General features: G+C 45.7%; 1 protein-coding gene across 1 annotated transcript in view; it reads right to left on the bottom strand.

The window, feature by feature from the left end:
• LOC146197298 (centrosomal protein of 104 kDa) overlaps positions 1–24,565 on the bottom strand; it is a 45,917-nt gene extending 21,352 nt beyond the window's left edge. Inside the window, exons 1-7 of the mRNA XM_084597161.1 lie at positions 24,453–24,565; positions 21,494–21,585; positions 19,472–19,553; positions 10,133–10,271; positions 9,949–10,017; positions 9,502–9,530; positions 3,232–3,341 (exon numbers count right to left, since the gene is read on the bottom strand). Coding sequence (XP_084453287.1) covers positions 3,232–3,341; positions 9,502–9,530; positions 9,949–10,017; positions 10,133–10,271; positions 19,472–19,553; positions 21,494–21,585; positions 24,453–24,565 — 634 coding nt within the window. The remainder of the gene's footprint in view (positions 1–3,231; positions 3,342–9,501; positions 9,531–9,948; positions 10,018–10,132; positions 10,272–19,471; positions 19,554–21,493; positions 21,586–24,452) is intronic.
• Between the last annotated feature and the right edge of the window lie 1,044 nt (positions 24,566–25,609).

Below are 25,609 nucleotides of genomic sequence, written 5' to 3'. Positions count from 1 at the left end.
GAGTGATCTGATTGCAGGTGCCGGTGCCAATCAGTAATAAAGCAATCTTACGTGCAAGGTGATTTGTGATTTAAATACTATAATGTACATGAAATTAACATCGGCTACTAAAGTGCGTGATGACCGTTAGCGTTTTGCAGGAATATCAGTAAGATGGTGTTTTTATGCGCTTTTCACGATCATCATGTGCATCCACGTATGACTGCCCAATTGACAATTTAGAGAGCACCTGTGCCACGCCGTACCCTGGCATGCTCGCAGTCTTCCCGCAGTGTTTGTGCATGCTAAACTTCGTGTTAAGCAGTCGAGCTCCGACACTGCTGAACGAGTTTTCAATGCTCGTTTACGTTGAACTCAGTAAAAACACATTCGCCTGCCAAAGAACCTGACTGGTAAGCTCCAATTACCTGACTGCATTCCCCATTATTTTTCAGAGATATTAGGCGTAATATTCGCTCGCTATAATATCCATTAAGAAACATTCAGTGAAGTCAAAAATTTCCAGCAGAAATTCCCTCCATAAAGCCATGCTGAGAAGAATAAAAAGCAATGAGGAAAATAGATTCCTCACTACTGCGATGTCATAAAGAGAAAACACTTCGATCCGTATACGGCGTTATTGTCTCGTCTGAGCGATCATCGGGCTGGTTCGCGGCGTTGTTTCAGTTACGTAAGCGAGCGACTGGTGCAGAAAGAAAGAACGCTCGCTGTTTTGCATGCAAGACACACCGTCGCGCCGTCACCTCCGACATCGTAAATAAAAAAAAAAAAAAAGAAAGAAAACAAGCGCGGACAGTCGCTTTGGCACTCCTGTTTATGAAAGCGGTCCACATTTCGCGATTCTCGCGATAGGCGACTCCACTGTAGCGACGGCGACAAGGTCGATTATTCACTCTCCGTTAGTTGTGGGCCTGGATTCGTTCACAATAAAAGGTCGTTTTCCCTAATAAGCGTTTTTCACTGTAAGCGAAAAAGCGATGGGCCGCACCCTTCATTGGCTTCCGCGGACATCATGTGGTCATTATCATTCCTGGAGTCGTTCTCGGAAGCACTCAACGCTAAACGGAAAAACAGCAGCAAAAGTCGTCATATATTTTATAAATGCGTCAGCATCACAGTAGAAAAAGAGAGGGAGTGGGAGTAGCACTAATTTACTTTCTCCGTATGCACGCGCACTTTTTTTTTTTTTTTTTTTTTTTTTGTCGTCGTCCAAGCGTGGTCACGCGTTTTGAAGCCCGTACGCAACGCCGAGTCTATAACACCAATCAACAGCAAAAACCTGCCCCGTGAAAAAGCGTCGCATGAACAAGCGCCATAATGGTTTTGGAAGTTGCACAAAAGCCTTCTCTTGCTTCTTACTTTCTTCGTGACCTCGCTCCCTTTTCCCGGAAATTAGTGCGCATTAGCATAAAAAGCACATCAGCTGGTCATTCCCTCGTCACGGGTGATTTGCCTCGACGACCCTCTCCGTAACCGAGGCGAGCAAAACAAAATGGGAAGAAGGCAGAATAACAACTCCTAGTTACGCTGCCAAACGCTTGGTACCGACAAAGACGGCGAGCCGCTCCTCAGACAGCTTTATGCGCCAACCCGCCATCTGTGTGGAGACTGCAAGGAGGCATCAGCAATACTTTTTAAGTACCACCCGCTAGTATACAGAGCCCGATTTCGGCTTCATATTGAGCATCTAAACGAGCTTTCGCTTAGCGCAGCCGATAGTTGTGCATAACACCAAAAAACGATGATTTTTTTTTTTTCCCTCAAAACTGCAGCGGTTGCTTTCTATTGCATTTGCACATTGCTGCTGCATTCACTTACCGTCACAGCTAGTAATCGTGAACTTTTTTTTTTGTTTCTTTTTATCGGTTTTGTTAGAATTCATTCCAAAACACTCTTGATTTAGACTGCCTATGACTGCCTATAGGCAGTCTGAGTTGGCATAGAAGACTGCATTATAAGACTGCGGTGTTGGCGGCGCGGATGACTTCCACCAAGACTTGGAGGAAAAACCAGCTTCCCGCGGTCGCTAATCAAAATATGGGGAGCATCATGGAGCAAGCCGGTCTCCCACATGAAAATCTCGGCAACTTCAAAAGCGGCACTGGAGCGAAAAGGGCGCTAATTCAGCATACAGCGTCAAAAGGTCAGTGGCGGTGACAACCCAACGGTGACCGGCGGGCGTGATAGTTTGGGGCCCGATTAAATTTATGGATAGAGTCAAAAGGCACAGATGGGCAAGAAATAGGTTGCGAAGGCCAGTGAAGAAAGAGGTTGACCGCTTGCTATGCTGGTCCTCTGGTCCCCTGCTTATTTAGCTGTGCCCATCTGAGGCTAACATCATATCTCTATCCTCTCGCTTTAGACCATCTACCGTCTTCCTTGGAGCTCCGTTCCGGCCTTCGCTTGCGCTAAAAGCCATCCGCTATGAACGAGGACAACGGAACCAGATCACCACCGGCAGAATGCCAACGAAGAGATAACGTTAACGTACGCACGCAATTTTTAAAAGTGAGTCTTTCGGCTTTCGCATCCTTATTGTACTTAGCTCGACAATAAGACGGCGAGCAATCGAGACCCACCAGGTTCAGCTGAATAAAAGTCCTTGCGGTCCTGGTTGATAGTTTGACCGGTAACCACTCGCGGCGCCGCCCTTCATTGTAACTGACCTTACTTTGACTACCAGGTCCCCGCAGTAAGTCGGCACAGTTTTAGCGACACACTCCTAATTCTTACCCTGAAAAGCCTAATGGGGCCTCTACCTGCTATTCCATCTGCTCAAAACGTAGAACAACTGGTCGGGGCGTAACATAAATAGGTTTAAAACTGTGTGAAGCTGTTTTGTATTTCTACAGTTCATACGGCCATTGATAATAAAGTTACGAAAGTATTTCGAACATTATATATCATGCGATGGAAAATATTCTTGTAAGAGCTCTTTGTAATTTGTATTTTTTTTTACCCACATGCCACTACTATGCTTCGCGTTTTACGGTTACAGAACGCTGAACTAAAATTATCTGTGGTGATAAATTTCTTGACCGCGCTAATGTAATTTTCCTTAATTATAGTATTACACGAACGCTCTACTGAAACTCTATCATTTTTATTCGCTATCAGAGTTCTTACACATATCTGCACAGAGGCTTTCGAAGTGTCGCCATATGCGAGCTCCATTATATACAGGTTGTGACTTATCTAGTTCGCCGATAGCGAAGAACGCTTGTGGCTTACCGGCTATGGCGTCCCTCTTCTTGGCCTCCAGCTTTCGCAGTATCTGTGCCACCTCCGTGTCCACGTACATATCGAACGCCAGGTCGTCCATAGGGGATATCTCCTCGTTCCTGCAGTGCCATCATGCGGAATGATGATGATGATGATGAACAACTTTTATTGACACAAAAGTGAGAGGGCAGAGCCTATGTGGCCCTGCGGAACTAGATGACATCCCTAATCCGGGACGTAATTGGCCACAGCCGCTGCCTTTGCTCGTCGTACAGAGCTCTTTGATCTTCTAACCCGGAGCAGTTTAGCAAGGCCGTTGGTAATGGGGGTAAGGCTCTGGTTTCGTGGACACTCCCATATCATGCGAAAATTGTCTGCTAGTTGCCCACAGTATCTGCAGCGTCCGTCTACTTTAGGGTCGAAAAAAAAAAACAGATTATGGTTGGGCATAAGAGCATGTTTGTCTGCAACCGGCGCAGTGTGTTTTACAGTCTCTTTTACTGCCATGAGGGAGGAACCGCTCACTTTCGAGCCATTGTAGCAGGCGACCAAGTGTCCTGGCATTCAATCAGACTTAACCGTCCATACACCTCATCCATCCTATTCTGCGCACCTCAAATCCTTCTTCGCCCAGACTGCAAGAGACTGGGACGACCTGCCCGTTTAAGCTTTCGTACATCCTGGCCATGCATATTTCCAGTCATTCATCACCGAACTAATTAAATTATCTTTAGCGTACCCCTCCTGTAACGCCTTCAATGGGCCTTGGAGGTATCAATAAATAAATAAATAGCACTGTGAAATTGTTAGCATGCTTCTGAGGTGCAGCGGTGGCGTAGCGGTAGAACATCCGCCTCGCATGCAAGAGGACCGGGGTTCAAATCCCGGTGCCGCGCAATTCTCCACCGGATGACAAAAAAAAAAAAAAAAAAAAATCCGCGTGTCGATGGAATTGCATATACAGGTTTGGGGTGCGACCTGATGCCTCCGGCAACGCACTCCCTCACCAGAACAGGAGTTGGCCACCCTGGTGCAGTAATTGGCCACAACCTCCTATGATAAGCTCCATAAAACCCCGGCCCTCAGTCACCAGCGGCTGCGGAACAACTGACCACGGCGGCGGTCAGACCTGTGACGCAGCAGGGGGTGCTAAGAAAGCCTGGCTCCGCTGGACAGGCCGCCATTGGAAACTGACCCTGGCAACGTTTAATGCTAGAACCCTAGCTAGTGAAGCTAGTTTAGCAGTGCTGTTAGAGGAACTAGAGGGCATGAAATGGGATGTCATAGGGCTTAGTGAGGTTAGGAGGCCGAATGAGGCATATACTGTACTGAAGGATGGGCATGTACTGTGTTATCGAGGTTTACCAGAGAGGCGACAACTAGGGGTAGGCTTCCTTGTCAATAAGTATATAGCGGGTAATATAGATGAATTCTATAGTATTAATGAAAGGGTTGCAGGCATCGTAATTAGGCTTAATAAGCGGTATAAGCTGAAGGTTGTACAGGCCTATGCACCTACATGTAGTTATGATGACCAGGCAGTTGAAAGCTTCTATGAAGATGTAGAATCGGCAATGCGAAAAGTAAAGACGCAGTATACTGTACTAATGGGCGACTTCAATGCCAAGGTAGGGAAAAAACAGGCAGGAGACAAGGCAGTAGGTGACTATGGCATTGGTTCTAGGAATAGCAGGGGGGAGTTACTAGTTGAGTTTGCAGAGCGCAATAACTTCCGAATCATGAATACCTTCTTCAGCAAACGGAAGAACCGGAAATGGACATGGAAAAGTCCTAACGGAGAGACTAAAAATGAAATCGACTTCATAATGTGTTCAACCCCCGCCATTGTGCAGGATGTAGAGGTAATCGGGAAAATTCGATGTAGTGACCACAGGATGGTGAGGTCCCGAATTAGCCTAAATCTGAAGAAGGAACGCAATAGATTAGTAAGAAAGAAACCCATCAACGAATTAGCGGTGAGGGGGAGGGCAGAAGAGTTCAGGATCTCGCTAAAAAATAGGTATTCAGCTCTAACTGAGGATGGCGACATTACCCTAGAGGCAATGAACAATAATATCAGAGATATCATTACTGAGTGCGCGGTAGAAGTAGGCGGTAGGATAGTTAGAGAGGATACCGGTAAGCTGTCTAAGGAGACGAAAGATTTGATTAAGAAACGGCAGAGTATGAAAGCTTCCAATCCAACAGACCAGATCGAATTGGCCGAGATATCAAAGCTAATCAATAAGCGCAAGGTGGCCGATATAAGGAAGTATAACATGGAGAAAATTGAGCATGCTGTAAAGAACGGGGGAAGCCTTAAAGCGGTAAAGAAGAAATTGGGCATAGGCAAAAACCAGATGTATGCGATAAGGGACAAGGCAGGCAACATCATCACTAATATGGACAAGATAGTCGAAGTAGCCGAGGAGTTCTATACAGATCTCTACAGTAGCCAAAGTAGTCAGGACCGTAATGAGATTGGCGGTAGGGAAAAACAGTCAGACGTTCCACCAGTGACGAAGGACGAGGTCAAGAAAGCACTAGAAACTATGAAAAGGGGGAAATCAGCTGGAGAGGATCAGATAACTACAGATTTGCTGAAGGACGGGGGGGATATCGTGCTAGAAAAACTGGCCACCCTGTATACGCAGTGCCTGGTGTCATCGACGGTACCGGAAGCATGGAAGAATGCGAACATTATCCTCATTCACAAGAAAGGGGACTCTAAGGACCTTAAAAATTACAGACCAATCAGCTTACTGCCTGTTACCTATAAGGTATTTACTAAGGTAATCGCTAATAGAATCAGGACAACCTTAGACTGCAATCAAGCAAAAGATCAAGCAGGGTTTCGGAAACGGTACTCTACTATCGATCATATCCATACCATCAATCAGGTGATAGAAAAATGCTCGGAATATAACCAGCCCTTATATATAGCATTCATTGATTACGAAAAAGTATTTGACTCAGTTGAAACCTCGGCGGTGATGCAGGCATTGCGAAATCAGGGGGTAGACGAGCCGTACGTGAAAGTGCTGGAAGATATATATAGTGGCTGCACAGCAACCATAGTTCTACATAAAGAAAGCAACAAAATTCCCATAAAGAAAGGTGTTAGGCAAGGAGACACAATCTCCCCAGTACTATTCACAGCTTGTTTAGAGGAAGTATTCAGAGACTTGGAATGGGAGCAGTTAGGGATAAGGGTAGATGGAGAATACCTCAGTAATCTGCGATTTGCTGATGACATTGCCTTGCTAAGCAACTCGGGGGATGAACTGCAAATAATGATTGATGAGCTAGACAGAAAAAGTAGAAAGGTAGGCTTGAAAATCAATATGCAGAAGACTAAGGTAATGTTCAACAGCCTCGGGAAGGAACAGCAGTTTACATTAGGTAGCGAAATACTGGAAATAGTAGGCGAATATGTCTACTTAGGACAGATAGTAACCGCAGATCCGGACCATGAAAAGGAAATATCAAGAAGAATAAGATTGGGATGGAGCGCATTTGGCAAGCACTCGCAGATTATGACTAGCAGCTTACCGGTATCGCTCAAGAGGAAAGTATACAACAGTTGCATCTTGCCTGTACTCACCTATGGGGCTGAAACGTGGAGGCTAACCAAGAGAGTTCTACTTAAGTTGAGGACAACCCAGAGGGCTATGGAACGAAAAATGGTAGGGGTAAAATTAAGAGATAGAAAGCGTGCAGAGTGGGTCAGAGAAATAACTCAAGTTACCGACATTCTAGTGGAAATTAAGAAGAAGAAATGGACATGGGCAGGACATGTAGTGCGAAGAGAGGATAACCGATGGTCGCTTAGGGCAACAAACTGGATTCCAAGGGAAGGAAAGCGTAGCAGGGGGAGGCAGAAAGTTAGGTGGGCGGATGAGATTAAGAAGTTCGCAGGGGTCAAGTGGATGCAGCTAGCACAGAACCGAGTTAAGTGGAGAAATATGGGAGAGGCCTTCGCCCTGCAGTGGGTATAATCAGGCTGATGATGATGATGAGCCAAGATTTTTACCTCGATGCAGGGTGCTCGAGAGAAGAAAGCCCTTCGTCTCTTTGCGGCGAATAGGGACTCTGGAGGTTTAGCGGTGCGGAAGTGTTGATAGAAAATTTCGTAAGAATGTCACGTGCTAGCTCGCTTTTTAAGCAGCTGGGGAACCTGGTAATCAATTACGATCAAGGGCATGTTAGCGCGAGGAAGACGCTGAGCGTTTTTAATTCGTAGGTAAGACGTGAGATTAAAGCCTTCTCTGTTAGACCTAAGGGAAAAAATTAAAACCGCAAAAGTAAAACAGGCTGCAGAAGGGGCCAGATCTACGAAACCTATGCATTTTACGCGCTTTCATTCATCACGAGAGTTATCACGTTTCATGTCGTAGCCCACGTGGTTTACTAGTTGCGATGGACAACATATTCAAGGCCGCTTGCGTTTCGAACGTACCTACATTTATTAAATGCAAAAAGAAGCTAGCGAAACCGTTTCGAGATTATAATCTTGGACAGAGAAATTTCATGAACTCACGGCCTACTGCTGGCACGTTTCAGTTTGGACTAGTTTCTTGAGACTTTGTGACTTCACAAAGAATGCAAATTTGAAGCCTCAATTTGGGAATAAGGCTTTTCTAAGCCTGGTAATTGCTCACGTGTGCAGTTTAGGTTGCCAATAAATTGACATAAGGGCTCCAAGCTACATGAAGCGCGTGTTTAGAGTCACCGTTTATGACTCGAAAGGGGTGTCTTCTGTAGTTTACATGGACGGAAGAAGGAATGAGCTGATTCGGGGTTGGGTTCGTTGAACAAGAGCCGGTCACGCAAACAAAAAACAATGTTTGTTTGCATGCCCCGAAGTGGTTTGGAAACACGCAGTGTAATCTGTTATACATCCCTTTGCAATGCGTACGTAAAACAAAAGAAGGAAAATCGGGCATGTATTTAAAGGGCCAGTCCATTAAGTTCAAAGAGCGTAGCTAGGCGAAGTCGTTCAATGATATCCATGCTGTCTCTTCGCAGTCCGGCCAAGGAAGGACAGGAAAAAACCCTAAAGAGCCGAAATTTTGACAGCTTGAAACCACTGTTTCTGCGCAGCGTTTTCTGTCGTTTAATCTTTGCGGAGAAGGCTCCTCGCGCGTTCCTTTTTGCAGCCCTGATGAAGCATCTGTCAAGGCAGGGCGTGGTACGACCACCCTACGCGCATTTGCTGGTTAACGGATAGCGCGATAGAATGAAATATAATTAATGGATATGTAAATGCGCAGCTGCAGCTCATCCAACCTCGATGGCAGCCAGTGCTGAATGGTTTGCAGTATTTCCCCTCACGTTCTGCGGTACGAAAAAAGCGCTGCACGAAAAGAAAACACCATGAAAACAAGTTTCAACATACCTCTTTTCGATCTTGCTGTGCTGTCAGTTAAGCCGCGATCGCTTTAATATGCTGTACGCAGAGAAAATGAGTAACCCCGTCATGTGTCTGTCAGTCGGCAAGAGCGTGAACTCCGGCCAGTGCTGACTGTGACGGACGGCTAGTGACATGAGAACGTGACGTGGCGTCGATTGCAAAAATGATAGCGTGATGATGCAATGGGAACTTTTCGCAACGGTCCGAACCCTAGAGTGCGATAACGACAGCCCGAGCCGGTGTAACAGCTAAATCAACCAAGCTGCAGCATGTTTTTCGTACCGAGAAGGGTGGCATTGTACTCTGCATGTGAAGGGCAACGTAGAGGTCTTCGGAATCTGTACTAGATATCTAGGGTTCAACTAATCGAAGCTGTGTCCGGGGATCCGAGAGACGCCGTAGTGGAGGACTTCAGGTTAATTGGAACCAACTGGAGTTCTTTAACGTGCAATGGCATCGCACAATACACGAGCGTTTTTTTTTTTTTGTTGTATTTTGCCTTTTGCATCCAACAAAACACGGCAGCTACGGTCGGTGTTTGATGACTGCCTTCGGCTCTGCAGGCAAGAATGCTGCAGGGTTAACGATGTAGCTTGGATTCGACAGTTATTTTGAAATGCCTTTCACGCTCATAACTACTCACGAGCATCCACGGGAGCTTCAAAACTATCTCCTTTGGTGTGAGAACCCATGCCTTACGAACCACTTGGTTTGGTAACTGTGCGTAGAGTAGCAACAAAACAATATTCCACAGCGTATGCAGAGAAGAAATGTCGCTAGCGACACACAGCCTGTAGTGCAACTATAAGCACGTAGGTTAGTGCTAAATACGACGCTCGGATGTTGTAGTGGTGGCTCCCACTTACCGTTTGATGATGGTCTGCCACGTTGTTTTCTTTTTAAAGCCAGTGCAGCGTGTAACAGTGAGAGGAACAATAGCATTTGCTGCGAGAAGCACACCACGATAGCAACAAGCTAAGCAGCTTTGCAAATGGATCGCTCGCTATAGTTAACTAAGCTCGAGGTTCAAGTTTTCGCAATTCACGGCCATGTTGACGTGGTCACAACAGCTACGTATTGAACCTGCGATGAGGTCGTGTGCTCGATGCGAGGCTGCGCAACAAGCTGGCGCGTAGAGTTTCTCACTTATAGTCCTGCTTGAAGTTTCATTTATAAGGGAACATGTCATTGTAAGACCACACACTGGCAAGACAATGCCAGACTCAGAACCTACGCAGTAAATATTGCTGCCGCAGCAAATTTCGTTCTATCACAATCTCGCATTTTTCCTCTATAAAAGCTATGTCACTCACCTCATCTTCTTCAGAGCCATCTAGGCCTTGCACGTCGTCCCCGATCACATTTAATGCGACGATCCCGACCTAAAAGCAAACGCAGGGTTGAGGGAAAACTCAACTGTTTCTCGGCGTCAGCTTTATGGCCACGAAGCGCTTAGTGTTCGTATCATGCAAAAGCGGACCTAAACTTGGCACACACCTGGTTGTAGACGTTGTACTTGTTCACGTGGTTCGCGTGGATCAGAAACTTCACAAAGTCTCCGATGGCGTCCACCAACACCGATTTCAGTTCCCGTGACTTGTACTCCGAATGCAGGTTATCAGCCAGGGAGACTTCCCTGCAAGGTAAAGAGTAAAGCTGTAGAACATATATACACAGTCAAGAAATGCTTTAATATCAACAATTACACAAAACGAATAAATCTTTCTCTGTACTGACGTCAGTGTGACGTACTTTCACCAAAGGACTACAATATTTACTCACCCATGAGTTTACTGAATGCAAGTTAGTTTAGGAAGGTATTTATGCCAGCCTGAGGATTCGACGTGAATTAGCCTCATGCAGTGAAACCAAAGAGACGAGTGTATTGACATAATAGATTCCTTGGCATAATATCTGTGCTGTAGTCTGTATTGTAATATCTGTAATATCTGTACTCGGAACGAACAGTTGTATGTAGGCAGTGCTTTGCATCTTCCGAAAGTCGTCAATACAGCGCTTGTTGCCGGGTGTGAAGAGCCTGCTGCAACTTTCCAACGGCGTAAGCAATGGATCCTGAAATCCAAGCAGCCTCAAGCAGCAGTTTGTTTAATTTTGGCTAACTAGATAATTCGCAGGCAAAGATATCGCTCGCATGCACAGCGTCGCAGCCACATCCTTGCATCAAGTGTTACAGTTTTCCTGCAGGCGGAAGGACTCGTCAAGAACACCCCTTTAGCGCAGACAATTTATATATGGAGCAGGCGTCATAGCCAGCGCGGGAGGCAAAGGTCAGCCACCCCTGTGGGAGCCGCCACGAAGAACAAAACTAGAAGCGCAGAAGGAAGGAAAATTGGGGGAAAATAAATGTGGACGCTTTGCTAGAGCCCAGACTCCAAGCACGAGCACCCAGCGACAGCCCGGACAAAAGTAATAAAATTAAGAATCACGTCCAAGCCGAGTGAGGGCAGCAGGGTCACGTAACGCGAACGCTGGCAAATCACGGTTAGGCTATCCCCTCTCTCCATCCCCATCTCTTACGCTTCCCTTTCCTGCATTGCCTTCCTGCTTTCCCGCAGGTGAGGGAGCGGAGGTCAACGACCCCGACTGCCAGCCGCGGACCCACGGAGGTCCACCTCATCGCGAATGAGCCACCGCGCTCACCGCGTTCCAGCTTGATACCGGAAGCATGACAACGTCACCGCTGCGTTCGCAACAGGAAGTATGGCGTCGAGGTAACATCAATATTCCTGTTTGAGTAGCCCAGAGGATAAGAATTTGTTGTTTTGCGACTTATTTGACAGCGTTGGTTTGTCAGTATACGTATTGATTAAAAGCCGAAAATCAGGATCGCATACAGCCTTAAATATGTCAAGGCCATGTTACGCACAAAGTTCCTCTTCACTGCTTCATGGCGTCCCTCGTAAAAAAACGAAAGAACATGGCATTATCAGTACACACATGGTGCCTCGTTTAGTGAAGTAAGGGCAATTCACCAGCACATGATTCGAAGGACCGCAATTCAGATTAGGGACAAACAAAAAAAATGTGCCAGCCCTATCGGATCACCTTCAGCGCACATGGACTTCGTTAAACCACTTAATCACTAATCCCTTAATTTGTGCTTTTATCCCCTCCCACATGCTCATTATATCATACAATTGTAACCTACCTCATTATGTGAAAGACCATCAGACATAGATATAATGCTCCGCTTTAAGTCATACGAGCATGCTTCTGTGGTCTACACGAGCTGACAGGTCCTGCCCTCTCGGCGATGTCACGTGGTCTCGTGACGTCACACGAACCACCGACCAATCAGTGCCCGACCATGTCACCTGCCAATCACCTGCCAGAGGCATGCTGGGTATTTTTTGCTCACAAAGCCAACGCTGGATTTTCTAAACAGCTGGGCCTTCACCATTGTGGCGGCAACGCATTTGCCTCCCAATACACGAAAGCTTTCTCAAAGCCACCTGAGATTTCTCAACATATTTTTTTTGCTAACTTGCCATAAGGCAAACTATAGAAAGTAATGCAAACCGTTTTCTGCCAGAAACTGGAGAAGACTTTTGCTTTTAGAGTTATCCATTAGCCACTTAGGGAAATCCTCCTCCCTCGTCGCCGACAATCCTACTTCCGGAAGAATCCGTGTCCTTCAGGCCCTTGTTCCTGCACAACTCCACAGCAGGTGGCGAACATCCACCTCTGCAGCCGGTGTGGAACACTTCGGGCAGGTGGTCGGTCCTATGTCTTGGGAGTCCCATCGACACTTGACCGGACCGACGGGGTAAGGGCCGTCCCAGTCCTTATCCTTCTAGGGTAGAGGGATACCTTCTCCAGTCTAGTTAAGTTATCAGTAAGTGCACGGCGGGATGAGAGCACGTGTACTTTTCCACAGAAAGGATGCTAGGATGGGGACAACGGAGCGGGCATCAAAAGGTAGCTTGGTGGGTGGTGTATTAGTGTTTTGAAGTCCAAGGTTTGACGAAATCTCGTCTGGTCGGGGAACAATGATATTATTAGTACCAAAAAAGGAAAACGCAGACCAAAAAGACGCTTAATCGCAACAATGGCAATCTACCGCCTGCGTATGCAAGATGCCTCGGACGATTATTGAAAGTTCTTAAGCAGCGCTCTTCGAGAGAAGTTTTCAGTGAACAAGGCTTTCATATGGAAGCCGAAACGTCTACATTTTTGACCCAAACCTTTGGTCGCCGTTTTCCTTTTGTGGGACTATTAATGATATTAGTGTTTGGAATTTGATGTGTGAGGTTGTCAACTTTTCTTTGCTCGGCGTTCTCAGCATTATCTTGTGTCCAGAGTACCTGGAAGCGAATCTTCGTTCCGTTATTTTATTTATGGCCTTCATTTCATCGCGAATTGCATAAAGTTCCATAACAAGCGGATCCGGATGCTCTGTTTCGTATTCATTATGAACGTTTAACTCTTCGTGAGTCGGGCTGGTATCTGCTGTTCTTCCGCCATTTTCTATAATCGACGCGTCTGCATATGTATTACAGGTTCCTGGGAGTACATCAACCAGAGGGCGAGACGCCGGCTTATCTTTACGACGTAGCTTAGTCGTTTTATTCGTCGCAATAGTCGTGAACTCCCATGGAGGGGGGTCAGCCATTGTTGGTGTTTGCCTTGTCACCGCATTGGTCAAGGATGCCATGGGTATAACATATTTTCGTTTCATATTCTTTGTTGCCTCTCGTTGTTCAATGAGTTCTGTCAGCACGTTGAGCTGCGCACATTCCTGAAGAATAGAGATGGCGGTAAGTTTTAGTAAAGCAGTGATTGTACGCATTGCGTTTCTATTTATTGTTTCCATTTTGGATTGGAAAACATTTATTGTCAGCAATGAGCGATTTGTGGGCGCTACACTTAGATGGCCTCAAGACCGTTGCTCTCGGCGACCTTTTGAGCCCACTCAGTAGCCCGAACTTGCGTTAACGGGTCTGAGCTGGCCAGTATAGCCTCCCCCACTGTCGCCTCGTGAGTCTTTGGAACTGAGCTTGGTATAGTATCCTAGGCTGAAGCACCGATTGTACAAGACGTCTTGCCATTTTCATTCGGGCACCTCCTCCCCTTGAAGAAATGCGTTTTATCAAATGCAAGGAAGTCGCAGCTACTTTTTCCGTCCTATGAAGCCATTGTGTTCCTTTGCCAGATTTATGAATATTGTTACGGACGCGCAAGGAGGAAGAAGCGGGCAGTGGCGCGGGCAGAAGCGCTCGCACTAGGCCCGCCAACCATTCATTAAACGTCACCTCACGGTCATCCAACATTCTCTCTCTGTCCTCTGTTCTCCTGTGTTCACCAGCTTGCCGCCACGTAACACTTGGTTGGAGGTGCTGGGTACTTCATCACCACCCCCTCATCTTGGTCCGGAGCTTCGGCGCCCTGCGACTTCTTGCGCCGTCAGCTAAAGGTTGGGAGGCATCGCATGGCGGTTCCCCAGCCTGCCGGATCCAGCAAGACCTTGCCGTTCCTTCGCCCCGTCCCCCGCCCCGACCACAAGACACGACGAAGCAGACTGACCCGAGACGTCACCCACACGACTACAAGACAACGAGAGAGCCGATGACCATATGGCCCTACTGAATCATCTACAGACCTGAGAATCTACCGACCCAAGACGCCGCCACACATGAACACATGACCCCTGCCCATGCCATGCGGTGCGTGCCTTGAAATACCCCATAGAGTCGTGACAACGTGTGGCCAGAGAGTGCCCTGGACCAAGGTTCCTCGGGAATCATCGTGCCGGCAAGCCGTTCTATTCTTCCTTCTTCTTCTTCAAGCATCCAGACACGCCCATCATCATGCCATGGACTCATCAATATCAGTAAACTTCCTCGTCCACGATCGGGACGATCGCTCGGTGGCTCCGGGTTATGTTACGGAAGCGCAAGGAGGAAGAAGCGGGCAGTGGCGCGGGCAGGAGCGCTCGCTCTAGGCGCGCCAACCATTCATTAAACGTCATCTCACGGTCATCCAACATCTCCCTGTCCTCTGTTCTCCTGTGTTCACCGGCTTGCCGCCACGTAACAATATCTAGGCCAATAACTCTCAACTCGTCCACCTCTTGTAATGCCTGATTTCTATTATTTAGTGTAATTCTTTTCGTTGCCAATTGTTTTCTTCCATTTTTATTTTCAGCATGAATGTAACTGGACTTTTGGGGTGACAGCTCCAGACCTGCATCGCGGATGTACTCATCTAGGGCATTTAGGGCCTCTTGCAAATAAATATTTTGTGTCTAAAGGCGTTTATGTGTAGACTAGATTATGACATCATCTGCGTAAATAATGAACTGCACCTCTGGTATTTCAACTAATTTCCACGCCAAAGCACATTTTCAATTATTTTCTACGCGTACGGCGCACAGTACTTCAGCATGTCATGGTTTAATCCGTCAACTGTATTGGGGCAGTTCCTCTACGATCTCGTACTGTCACTGACGTCGTTTTCCCCCCAGCATGCCCCATTCCCCTCAGCGTAAGATGACTGTGAGAATAAAGATGCCTGCCAGAGATCTGTTAGCTTGAGCGAACCGCCACTCTACATATGGCCTCCGTGCTCCATGGGCCCTGATCTCCGCTCGATCATTGTTTCTATATGCGTTTGTTCAGTGGCTGCTCAGTGTAAGTTTAGTATACGAAGCTTAGACCATTTCGATTTCAACTAAAGTAGAAAGAGGCACATCATTGGTTTAACCTGCACTGCTTCTAAACGGCAACTCTACACCAATGCTTCATCCAAGGGATCAAAAAGTGAAATAATAAAAAAATGTACTCTTTCTGTCTCGTTGTTAAGAGGAGCGGTAACCATGAACAGCATCACAGGATAGGCAAAATACATTTTACGAACGCACAGATGGCGTTATCAGTCACTCGGCTGTTGGGTAGTCTGCAGTATTGGCCAGGTCCTTTGGATGGTAGACGTCGCGCAGACAGTATTATGCTGCAAGGAATCGCAGACAGCTAAGGATAATTTGCGCAACTCTGAAAAATGTCGTGTGCAGGAGACCAGCCCGGTGAAGCGCAGTCTATGATGAACTCAAATGCCTTTGCGCCGGACCTAAACAAGAGGATTTCGTTGGCTATAAAAAAAGCTAATAATGGTTGACCGGGGCGTGCTCTTACACCCAGCTTTGACCACGCGCGTGATCGTAGCTGTTCCGTTTACGGTGGACGGTTGCTTCTTATAAAAGAACTTAATACGTTGTTTGTAGACGATAAGTTTGCTGTCAACAATAGTCTGAATATCATTGAATTTTACGCAATTTTGAATTGAATTTACGCATGAAATGGACTGAGCAGATTACACTTTTTCTGCAGATATTGAGCACTTACTTTATCCTATTCCGCAGAGCGACTTGCTGGCAGCTCTTATGAGGTGCATTAAAATAAAGGGTCCGGTGTCTTTACAGAACAGTGCCAGTCTCTCTGTTGAAACTACTCGGTACTCTAAGAGTTTTATTTGTGTTCGGCCACTGTTATTTTTAAAGGTCAAGAATATGTCAACAAGAATGGAATCTATGCCGGGTTATGCGTGGCCGTCAGCGGCAGACAGGGCGGCGTGAACGCAAGCTGTGTGCTGCCCTTTGTGTGCATGCGCTGACGTCTCAAAGTCCTCGAAGTAACCGGGGTTTTCGCCAGTGTTCACTTTACATTCCAGACAAGGGCGCGAAAAAAGGCAGGTCGGTGACTCGGTGTTGACATGAAACCGCGGGGCAGGACGCATTCTTGGAGAAATTTCCTGTTGCTTAGAATGTTCGCAGATTTACCACCTAAGAGCTGCGTAAGATTAGTATGAAAGCTCCTCGAGCGAAGTCTGCGCGTCTCTGTTTACAACTCGGCATATATTTGTGGACTTGCATCTTTAATGCAAAGTAGTCTGTAGGCCGCTGTCAAATAAGAATTTCTATACGACTCGCTATGATGGTGTATAAGCTTACACCTTTACCCATTCAGTATGTAAATGTTGAGGTTTGGTTTGGTTTATGGGGTTTAACGTCCCAAAGCGACTCAGGCTGTGAGCGACGCCGTAGTGGAGGGCTCCGGAAATTTCGACCGCCTGAGGTTCTTTGACGTGCCGCACTGACATCCCATAGCACACGGACGCCTTGCTTTTTGCCTTCTTCGAAAAGTGGCCGCTGCGGCCGGAATTCGACCCTATAACCTGTGGTCAACCCAGCATCGTATCACCGCAGGCATGTTACCACAAGTTCTACAATCGCAGAGGCAATCGTACACAAAACTCTCCGCGTCTGAACTGCCACCGTCAGTCACGTGTACTGAGCGATGTCTCCTAACAAAACGCGCCTTGCATTTGCATAAGCACTAGCACGGGCATAACGTCTCCTTAGAAATGCAAGCTGAGTGCCTAATAAGAAAAGTGTTGTGGAAGTGTTTCTTTGCAGCGCGTAAACATCATGTTCTGTTCCCCTGCTCTCTGTATTGCTGGCAACAGAAAAGTTCCGCTGTGGCCTATCTCGCTAGCTAGTAGACATCCATGTAACATGTTCTTAAGAGGTATTTCTTCTTCAAAAATCTGACAACCGCGTTTGAACACGCCAGGGAATTATGCAAGCAATGAAGTAAACGATGCTTTTGCACGCACACCGATTCCTTTAGAACTAGTCCACGGCACCATCGCAGTAGGACGCGATTCCATGAAAATCGTCAATACCAAAATGGGCTGTTCCTAGATTGCTGGCTAATTAAGGCAGCCAATGGTCACAACATTCTCTCCCCCACCTCCCAAATAAAATCTCTTATCCTTTCTCCTCACCGCATGTGTTGCTTCTCCCACTCCTTCGTGGTTACGCCAATATCCAGCTATGCCAAGTTGTCGGCGATAAGGGCACTGACAACTGCCGCTGTAAAAATTAGGGGTACACTTAGTAGAAGACGTATAAGAGTATAACGCGATGGTGATGTGTGGCCCTAATTACGCGCATACCCGTGCATCCTCATTAGCATACATTTGTGAGACACCACTTTAGGTGAAAGGCCACGTGACATGAATACAAAACGCCGCTTATCTCCATCCTTAAAAGCATACCTTGCTTAGCTTAAAGGGAATTTTTGTACCATCTGTGAACTGCCATCTTTGGGATATTCCTGTGACAACTGGAGATTGGTTCATCAATTGTAAGGACGAAATTTTGTTCCTAGATGTCTTGCAACAAACCTTGAAAAAATAAATTTATTTGACCTCACATTCTATTCGATAGCTCACCGTAATGCAATACAAGACGCTGATACACCTCTTGATAACTTTTTTTTTTTTTAATTCGACTACTTAGCTTATGGAAAACGTGACTGATGGATCGGCACTGATAATCAGTTTTTTCAGCAAGATCTCCTTTCTTTTTTTTTTTCTTTTTTTTTTCAAACGATTGCTCATCTGAGATAAGTGTATGAACAGACCGACTTTGAACCTCCATGGCACCGTCTCTTGGTGAAGTGCTCTGCCTTAAGCTCCCGTCTAGTGTTCTGTTACTCCGTATCTTTGCGTTGTATTCGTGGCATTTCATAAAACCAATGGAAATAGTTCATGTAGACATACCATTTTCCAGTTCGATAATTACCATGTTTAACAAAAGCCTTACTTTTTGCTAGCGATCTTGTGGTATTATACTTTGAGACTTTTGCCCCACTGTATTTTTAATTGGTAACAGGAAATAGAGAAAAGAAAAGCCTTGCTTGGCCCAGTTGGCAGCGTATCTATCTCGTAAATTGAGGATCGTGAGTTCGAACCCCGTCTGAAATTTCTGTCCTATAGAAATCATTTATTTTTACAAAGGTAAACTATATGAGACACGCGGCCACTTCTAATTCGCACTGCAGGTCATGTGCGAGGTCAAGTGGCTCGGAAATTACGACTCTGCCAAGCAATACAGATTTTTCGCTCACTGTCAACAACGTCGACACCGACGACTGCGACTTTAATTCGACACGGACACTTACGCTACCGTGTAGAAAAAAGGCAGCACATGTGCAGCATGAAGATTTGAGAAGCCGAACGGTGGGAACACTACACGCGCCATATTTGACAGAGCACGTTTGCTGCGGCCCACTAACAATGTAGTGAGGAGGGCGGGAATATTTCAGACAAGAAGATGGAGCTGGAGCGCATACTATGAAGTACGCTGTCAGAGTGATTGTTGGCTTGTCGCTTCAGGAACGAGGTATGAGTAACAATCATTTAAACGGGATAATTTATAGCGCAGGGTTCTCTGCGACGTCTCATAAACAATTGCCATTTTTTACTCATAGGCAAAACACTGCGTTTTTCGCATGGCGTTCCCTTGACAATTGACAAGGAAGACGCGCACTGAAAGTTACCCTAAGATCAAATAGCAATCTGTTTGCCTTAACCAACAACTAGCCAATCACTTACGCAACCACACTATACTTGCGCTCGAGCATCGTCACTGAAGCGAACAGCCAGAAGCGCATCCACAATTCACGACCAAAGCATGCACCAAGTCGTGGTTATGTTCGAAGCGGTGTAATAAGCCAGAGCCAGATAAAAGCCAGCGAGCTTCGTCGTGCGCTCCCTAAAGCGAGTCGCAAAAGAAAAGGGCTGCAGCGCGTACTGCGGTTAAGCACCCGCGCAAAGCTGTAAGTAATGAATCACGTGCGCCGACAGCACGTTTGTAGCCGGACGTTAGCCGCGCGCGGCCAGTCGCCCAGCGGCTTAGACAGTGGCGGCGCCAAGGAACGCTGGCGCGCGCGGTACGCTCGCTTCGAGCGTTCGGGAAAGAGGGGAGATGGGGGAGAAGGGGGCGTGTTGGAGCGTGACGCACGGTGCACTCACCCTAAATGAGTCCAGCGGGCGTTGTGGAGGGCCACGTCCAGCCCTTTCGGGACGTTGCCCACGTAGATGTCGATTGTGGTGGCTGTAAATAAGGAACCCCCCAAACAAGCGCTGCAGTTTAGGGCACTGCCAAGACCGCCTATGTTCGTTCTAGATTTTGTTTTTTGTTAGCATTTACATTGCCACTGAAAAAGTGTTTAGGTAAGAAATAAAACAATGAACTAGCAGTTGATTTTCAGCAGGCGAAACATGAAAAGTGATAATGATGTTGTTTATAAGCATACGTAGACTAAACAGAAACTGCGGACAAGTTAAGGCTGACTATGAATAAAAAAAAAAAGAACAAAAACACTGAGCATGGCATTCTAAACACACTTAAAAATGGCGACTACCAGCACTTTTCGGTGTGGACGCCGAAAGCTTAAATCGTGCGGTGGGAACTTTGAAACTACATTTGCAGTAAAAATAGAATTAAGCCGAACTGAGAATAAACTGAGTAGAATTGCCATTAGTGCCGTTTTTAAGGTTCAAGTTAGGAAGCGTCACTGCCTGCATTTAATAGCGTATTCGAATCAGCGATCCGCAGCAGTACTCTGAATGCTAAGAAGCATCGCCATGGCGGTGCAATTGGAACTCAAGGTCTGGATCTGAATCGCCCGTTGAAACCTACTCTTCGGTTTGGCAGAGCAAGAAAGCATGCTCCGGATCGCCGATTGCAGTACGCCATGAGGTGTTGAAAATGGAAATGGATAAAGAAAACACATATCAGGTGCCGCGTTCAGCTCTACAAAGCTGTTTTGAGGGCGTAATCTGATACCGCGAAAAAAGTAATGTTTGAACAAAATACTACACATCACAATACCAATACGGCAAACTCAATCTCATCTTAGTTAATTGTTGCGAAGTAATTTCAGAAACCTACTTGAGGCAAGCAATAATATGACATCAACAAATATTTCCAACAAGTATAAAGCAGAACAATACAGACTGGGCGAATTGCAAAATCGAGTCGGTTTACGGGTAACTCATCTCATCTCGGCAGTCGTTTTCTTCACTTGCTAAGCTGCTAGTCCTTCACGCAGCACTTTATATGTCAGCATCTCCATCTCCTCTACAGGGTCGCACTAAAGACCTTAATTAGGCCTTCTTCATCCTAATTAAAGCCTAACGCACCCGTTAAGCACTTCAGGTAAACGTGTTAAGACGTGGAATAGTAAAGCCAAACGAAACAAAGCTTAGCTACCTGAGTGCCAAATGTTTCATATATCAGTTTTTCATCGCTTTCCTCATCCTCATCACTTTCCGCGCATACCTCGTAGATCGCCAAGTAACAGTGACGCCCACGTGATGAACAATCAGATTACTTGGCAGGGCGCGCTTGTACCCTCAAGTGAAAGGGAGTTTGGCGGGCGGCGAAAGAAGCGCTATTTTATTTTATTTCTTTTTATTTAAGAACATACTGCCAGCCTGAGTGTCAGGCTTTAGGCAGGAGCAGGCATACAATGCTTTGCAAAACATACAATTTACACAATGCATACATAGCGTCAATACACACTAGGTGCGCTCGTCTAACTTCGCAATGCCCGTCGCTGTCAGCGCGCTCAGGTTGCAGATGATGGCGAATTTTCTAAATAAGCTGAAGAAATCTTTGACAACTATCTCGAATGCCTTAGAAAGTGTCTCACGCCGTCCCGAACAGCCCAGAGAAATATTGTGCATTATGTGGCAGCCACAGTGCTTTAGACTCCATGCCACTGGAGATAAACAAAAAAATCATTACCTAAAAACAGAGCAAATAAGAAAATTGTCCCGGCAGTAGGTTCGATCGGTCGGTATTTTTCAATCAGTTCTGTAGTATCCAAGTCAAATAAGTTAATTTGAGATTTCAAGGCAATTTCTAGTTATTACTGGCGAACACAATGTAGTTAATTTTGTAAAAAAATAAATAAAAATGCAGCATCCACAATGTGTCTCAGCTCTTGAAGTGCTCATTGCTGCACGTCTCGTTGCGACGGCACTCACCTATGCAGTATTGATGGGACAGAATCTGGATGCGACAAATTCGGCATTTCGTCTCCAACTGGATGACGATCTCTTGCGGGTACGTTGAATACCTAGGAGGAACGGACGAAGAAGGTAGGCTTAAAAAAAGGCAGTGACATTTTATCAGTTAATGTTTCTTACTACTGGAAACCTGCCCCAGGGGCCAAGTATCGTCAAAAGGCCAAATTATTGAGCCTAGTCTATGTTTAGGTTACGTATTAGAATATGTTAGACAGCGGCCAGCAAAGTCTATAAATTGAGTACATAAGCATTCTACTGATGTGCTCAGTGTTCTGCATGAAACGAGTGGCTGATAGGAGCGCCGCTGGACAGGAAAAAGTGTTAGACGACGTACAATAAAAGGTACGAGATATTTTGCTCGTTTGAAACTGTCATATAGAAATCTTTTTGTGTGTGTGAGAGAGAAGTGACCGGGTTAAGTGGAGAAATATGGGAGAGGCCTTCGCCCTGCAGTGAGTATAGTCAGGATGATGATGATGATGAGAGAAGTGATAGAAAGAACCATGTTTCGCTTCGTAAAATTATTGTGAGAGTCTTAAGCTCCGCCTTTGTGTATATATTAATAGCTCTCGTCTTCCTGCTCCTCCTGAGTATCATCGTTCGCGCACGCCCAGTCGAAAAACACTACAGAACCATGTCAAAAATGCAACAAAATACTCTGTAGTTCTGACGTTTACGACCAAACTGTCGTATGTTTTTGACATGTGACAGAAAACTGGCTCGCCAACCAGCACTCGACTATGTCACCTACCAACTGTACCACCTTGTCGGAGCCATGACCATGATTTTTCGCTCCCAACGCCGACAACATGGATTTTCTGCACAGCGGAGACTTCAACATTATCGCGCTAAAAATATAACCTTATACTCTATCTAATACTATAAAGAGAGGTTCCCGTCTTTACAAAGGCAGGAGTAAAAGAATCATCGCACTAGAATACAGGTGTAAAGCAGGTCGTGTCCAGTTTTCACATAGCATCATCAAATGAAAATTCGAACTATTTGTCAGAATCTGAAACAAAATCAGACATAATTTGTCTTTTTTTTTTAATTGCTTACTAATGAAAACGACCGAAACACCCTGCACAAGGAAAAAACCATTTTTCCTACTAGTTAACTACGTTCTAGTTTTATATGTCAAATCTAGCACCTTTTGACGTTCTTTTGTGATTTTATATTTTGTTTTGCAGAGCGATGTGTCCACGTGTAGTTTTGTGTGTGCTGGTATTTTTTCTTATAGTAGTTATTGTGATGAGGCAATAATCTAAATATTTTAGAAACAAAGCCACATACTGAATGCCATTCGTGGATTGTTTATGTTTTCCGTTTTTGCATTACATCATATTATTTCCTCTCCTGTTTGGGCCAGCAAAAGGCGAGGAAGGGGAGGGGGGGGGGGGGGGGGGGGGAGGTGCAGCAGATGTGGCAGATGCGACAAGGATCAAGTAGCTTCTGAAAATCCTGCCCTTTGATGAAAAGCGCGAGGGGGATCGCTCATGTCATGGCATGAACGTAGTATATATATATATATATATATATATATATATATATATATATATATATATATATATATATATATATATATATAATATATATATATATAATATATATATATATATAATATATATATAAAAATATATATATATATATATATATATATATATATATATATATATATATATATATATATTTTTTTTTTTTTTGCTTTAGGATATTTCGCCTTCCGTGTCTGTGTTGTTAGTATGGTTTACCTCATGCTCGTTTATCCACGTAAGATTTCTACAAACAGCCCATATTTTGGTCCGAACCGAGATGGAAAGCAACAGGCGCTTGCAGTCCTTTTCTTGATTACACTATTTGGTTCTAAATACTTCTGAATAAAAAAGAAAAAAGTAAATACACTGCAAAACAAGAGAAATATGATGCAAGTAGAGACTGAACCCACAATTTTGTATATCTGATCCTGCGCCGTAATTATAAATCAATATTGCTTGAAAACAGTGCTTTGTTGTGATGATCTTAATCCCTGCCTTGAATTTAAATGCGCGATTTCTACGTGAGCCATTCCAGTGTAGAACTTGCGCAGTGGTCGTCACCGACATGTCATGCGACTGCACAGACAAAGCGCACTTGCCCTTCCCTTTAGACCTCCTTAGCACGTGTTTACAAAACTAGCATACAAAAATGCTTCTTCGTGCCGCGTTATAATTATTTGCCTGAAAGAAAAAGTGATAAAATGCATGCTAAATATCATCACGTATTTCAGCTTCGCTTATAGGAGAAAAAAGCAAAACGATGAAGCGCAGATTACACGCAGTTGTGCGCATATATCTGCGTTTCGATAAAGATGGGAAGAGACCGATGTTTAGCATTCTAATTTCGCTAGATTTTGAGTTTTGACGACGGTGAAGGATCACTACGCTGTGCGGCGGATGCGCAATTCTGGTGTAAACTGTAGGAAAAAAAGAGCGATACTCGGTAACACGGTTATATCAAATGACTATGCTCGCTCGTGGTCACAATATGAAAGAGCCCGCCGCCAAAGCCTGCGTCGTGTGGTTTGTTTACGCGCTCAAAGCCCAATACTTCCCCTTCGTATACCAGTGCATTATCAACGTCCGCAGGAAAAGCAAGTGAGTTGCTGCCGGCGCAGAATCGCTTTTGTGGACTGTTTGTATTCCACTTACTGACAACAGCACCCTTCCTTGCTGCATTCTTAGTGCGTCGCTTTCCTCTTATGCAGTGTATTTCTCTTTCTTGTGCCTGGGGAATAGTTTTCCTTTGTCCACCGATCTCATAATTCGCGGTTATTTGTTAACAGAATAGTCAACTCTTAGCTTAGCGAAAAGTACGTCCGGGTTAAACTAAAACGCAATTATGTTGGAACGCGAGGGGTACGAAACACGGCGCTGCTCACTTCTTGGACAGCCATCCCTTGACAGTCGGTCCGTGCAGGTTGAGCTCGGACGCTGGGAAGTTTTCGTCCTCGGCGCTCACTTGGACTACGCTGAAGTTGATCTTACGCGGCATCCCTACCGGCAGACACACCACTCGTGCACACCCCCCAACAACTACGACGCCACGGGCACTGCGTCGCCACCACGCTCACAGAGCGCGCCGATGCCGCCGGGCATTCCTACGCAAGGGAGCGAACACAACGAGCTCTACGACAGCTGCGTCCAAACTGCAGCAAGAGCTCAGCGCGGGCACACCGGGGGTACAACCTCGCAGTGTCTAGCCTGCTCTCGCTCTCCGCCCCCTTTCCGCGAACGCCAGCTACCTCTCTACGTTGACGGTTGCCAGGGGTGTCGTAGTACTCTTCCATTTTCCTCTCACGGCCCTTCCTTCCGCGCCTATGCTCTCACTCTGCCCCTAGCGACGGCGAAAAAAAAAAAAAGTGCGGCGCTGAACTGTTTTTCTCCCTCTGGAGTCCCGCATTCCTCGTTGCGATTCTCCCTTGCTAGCAGTAGCAGTGCGACATATCGTTTGTTAAAAAAAAAAAAAAAGGAAAATTGGGAATGTAAAAAGTACAATCTGTGATAAATTCAGCGTTTTGTAGAACAGTGTTACTGAATCAAACTGTGCTGCTTTGTTCGGTACATTTTTAATTGAACATTCATTTTAGAAGTCTCCTATGTACCGCTTTTGTCCATCCATATTCTGCCGAAGCATATCAGCATTTCGTCCTAGCCGTGACGCTAGGTCAAGTTTTGAACGAAACCATATTTGTGTATTTTTTTTAAACCAACAAAGGCTCAAAACAATAAACCAGTGGCAGAAAGGGCTGGAGTGTAAATTATAAACATCTGATGTAAAACGACGTAGGGCAAGGTGTTATGTAGGGTACTACTATGAACGCCATATTTTCTGAAATGCCTACCCGGAGGCAGTGACCTCTACAGAGGATTCCATGCGTCAACGTGAGTGTGAGAGTGTGCGTGCGTGCATGTGCATGTGCGTGTGTGTGTGAGTGAGTGAGTGAGTGAGTGAGTGAGTGAGTGAGTGAGTGAGTGAGTGAGTGAGTGAGTGAGTGAGTGAGTGAGTGAGTGAGTGAGTGAGTGAGTGAGTGAGTGA

This window comes from Amblyomma maculatum, chromosome 3 (genome assembly GCF_055883805.1).
Source record: "Amblyomma maculatum isolate TAMU_Amacu chromosome 3, ASM5588380v1, whole genome shotgun sequence".
In the NCBI taxonomy this organism is placed as follows: Eukaryota; Metazoa; Arthropoda; class Arachnida; order Ixodida; family Ixodidae; genus Amblyomma; species Amblyomma maculatum.
Note: the sequence above shows the minus strand (reverse complement) of the source record. Positions and strands in the feature narration are given on the sequence as shown.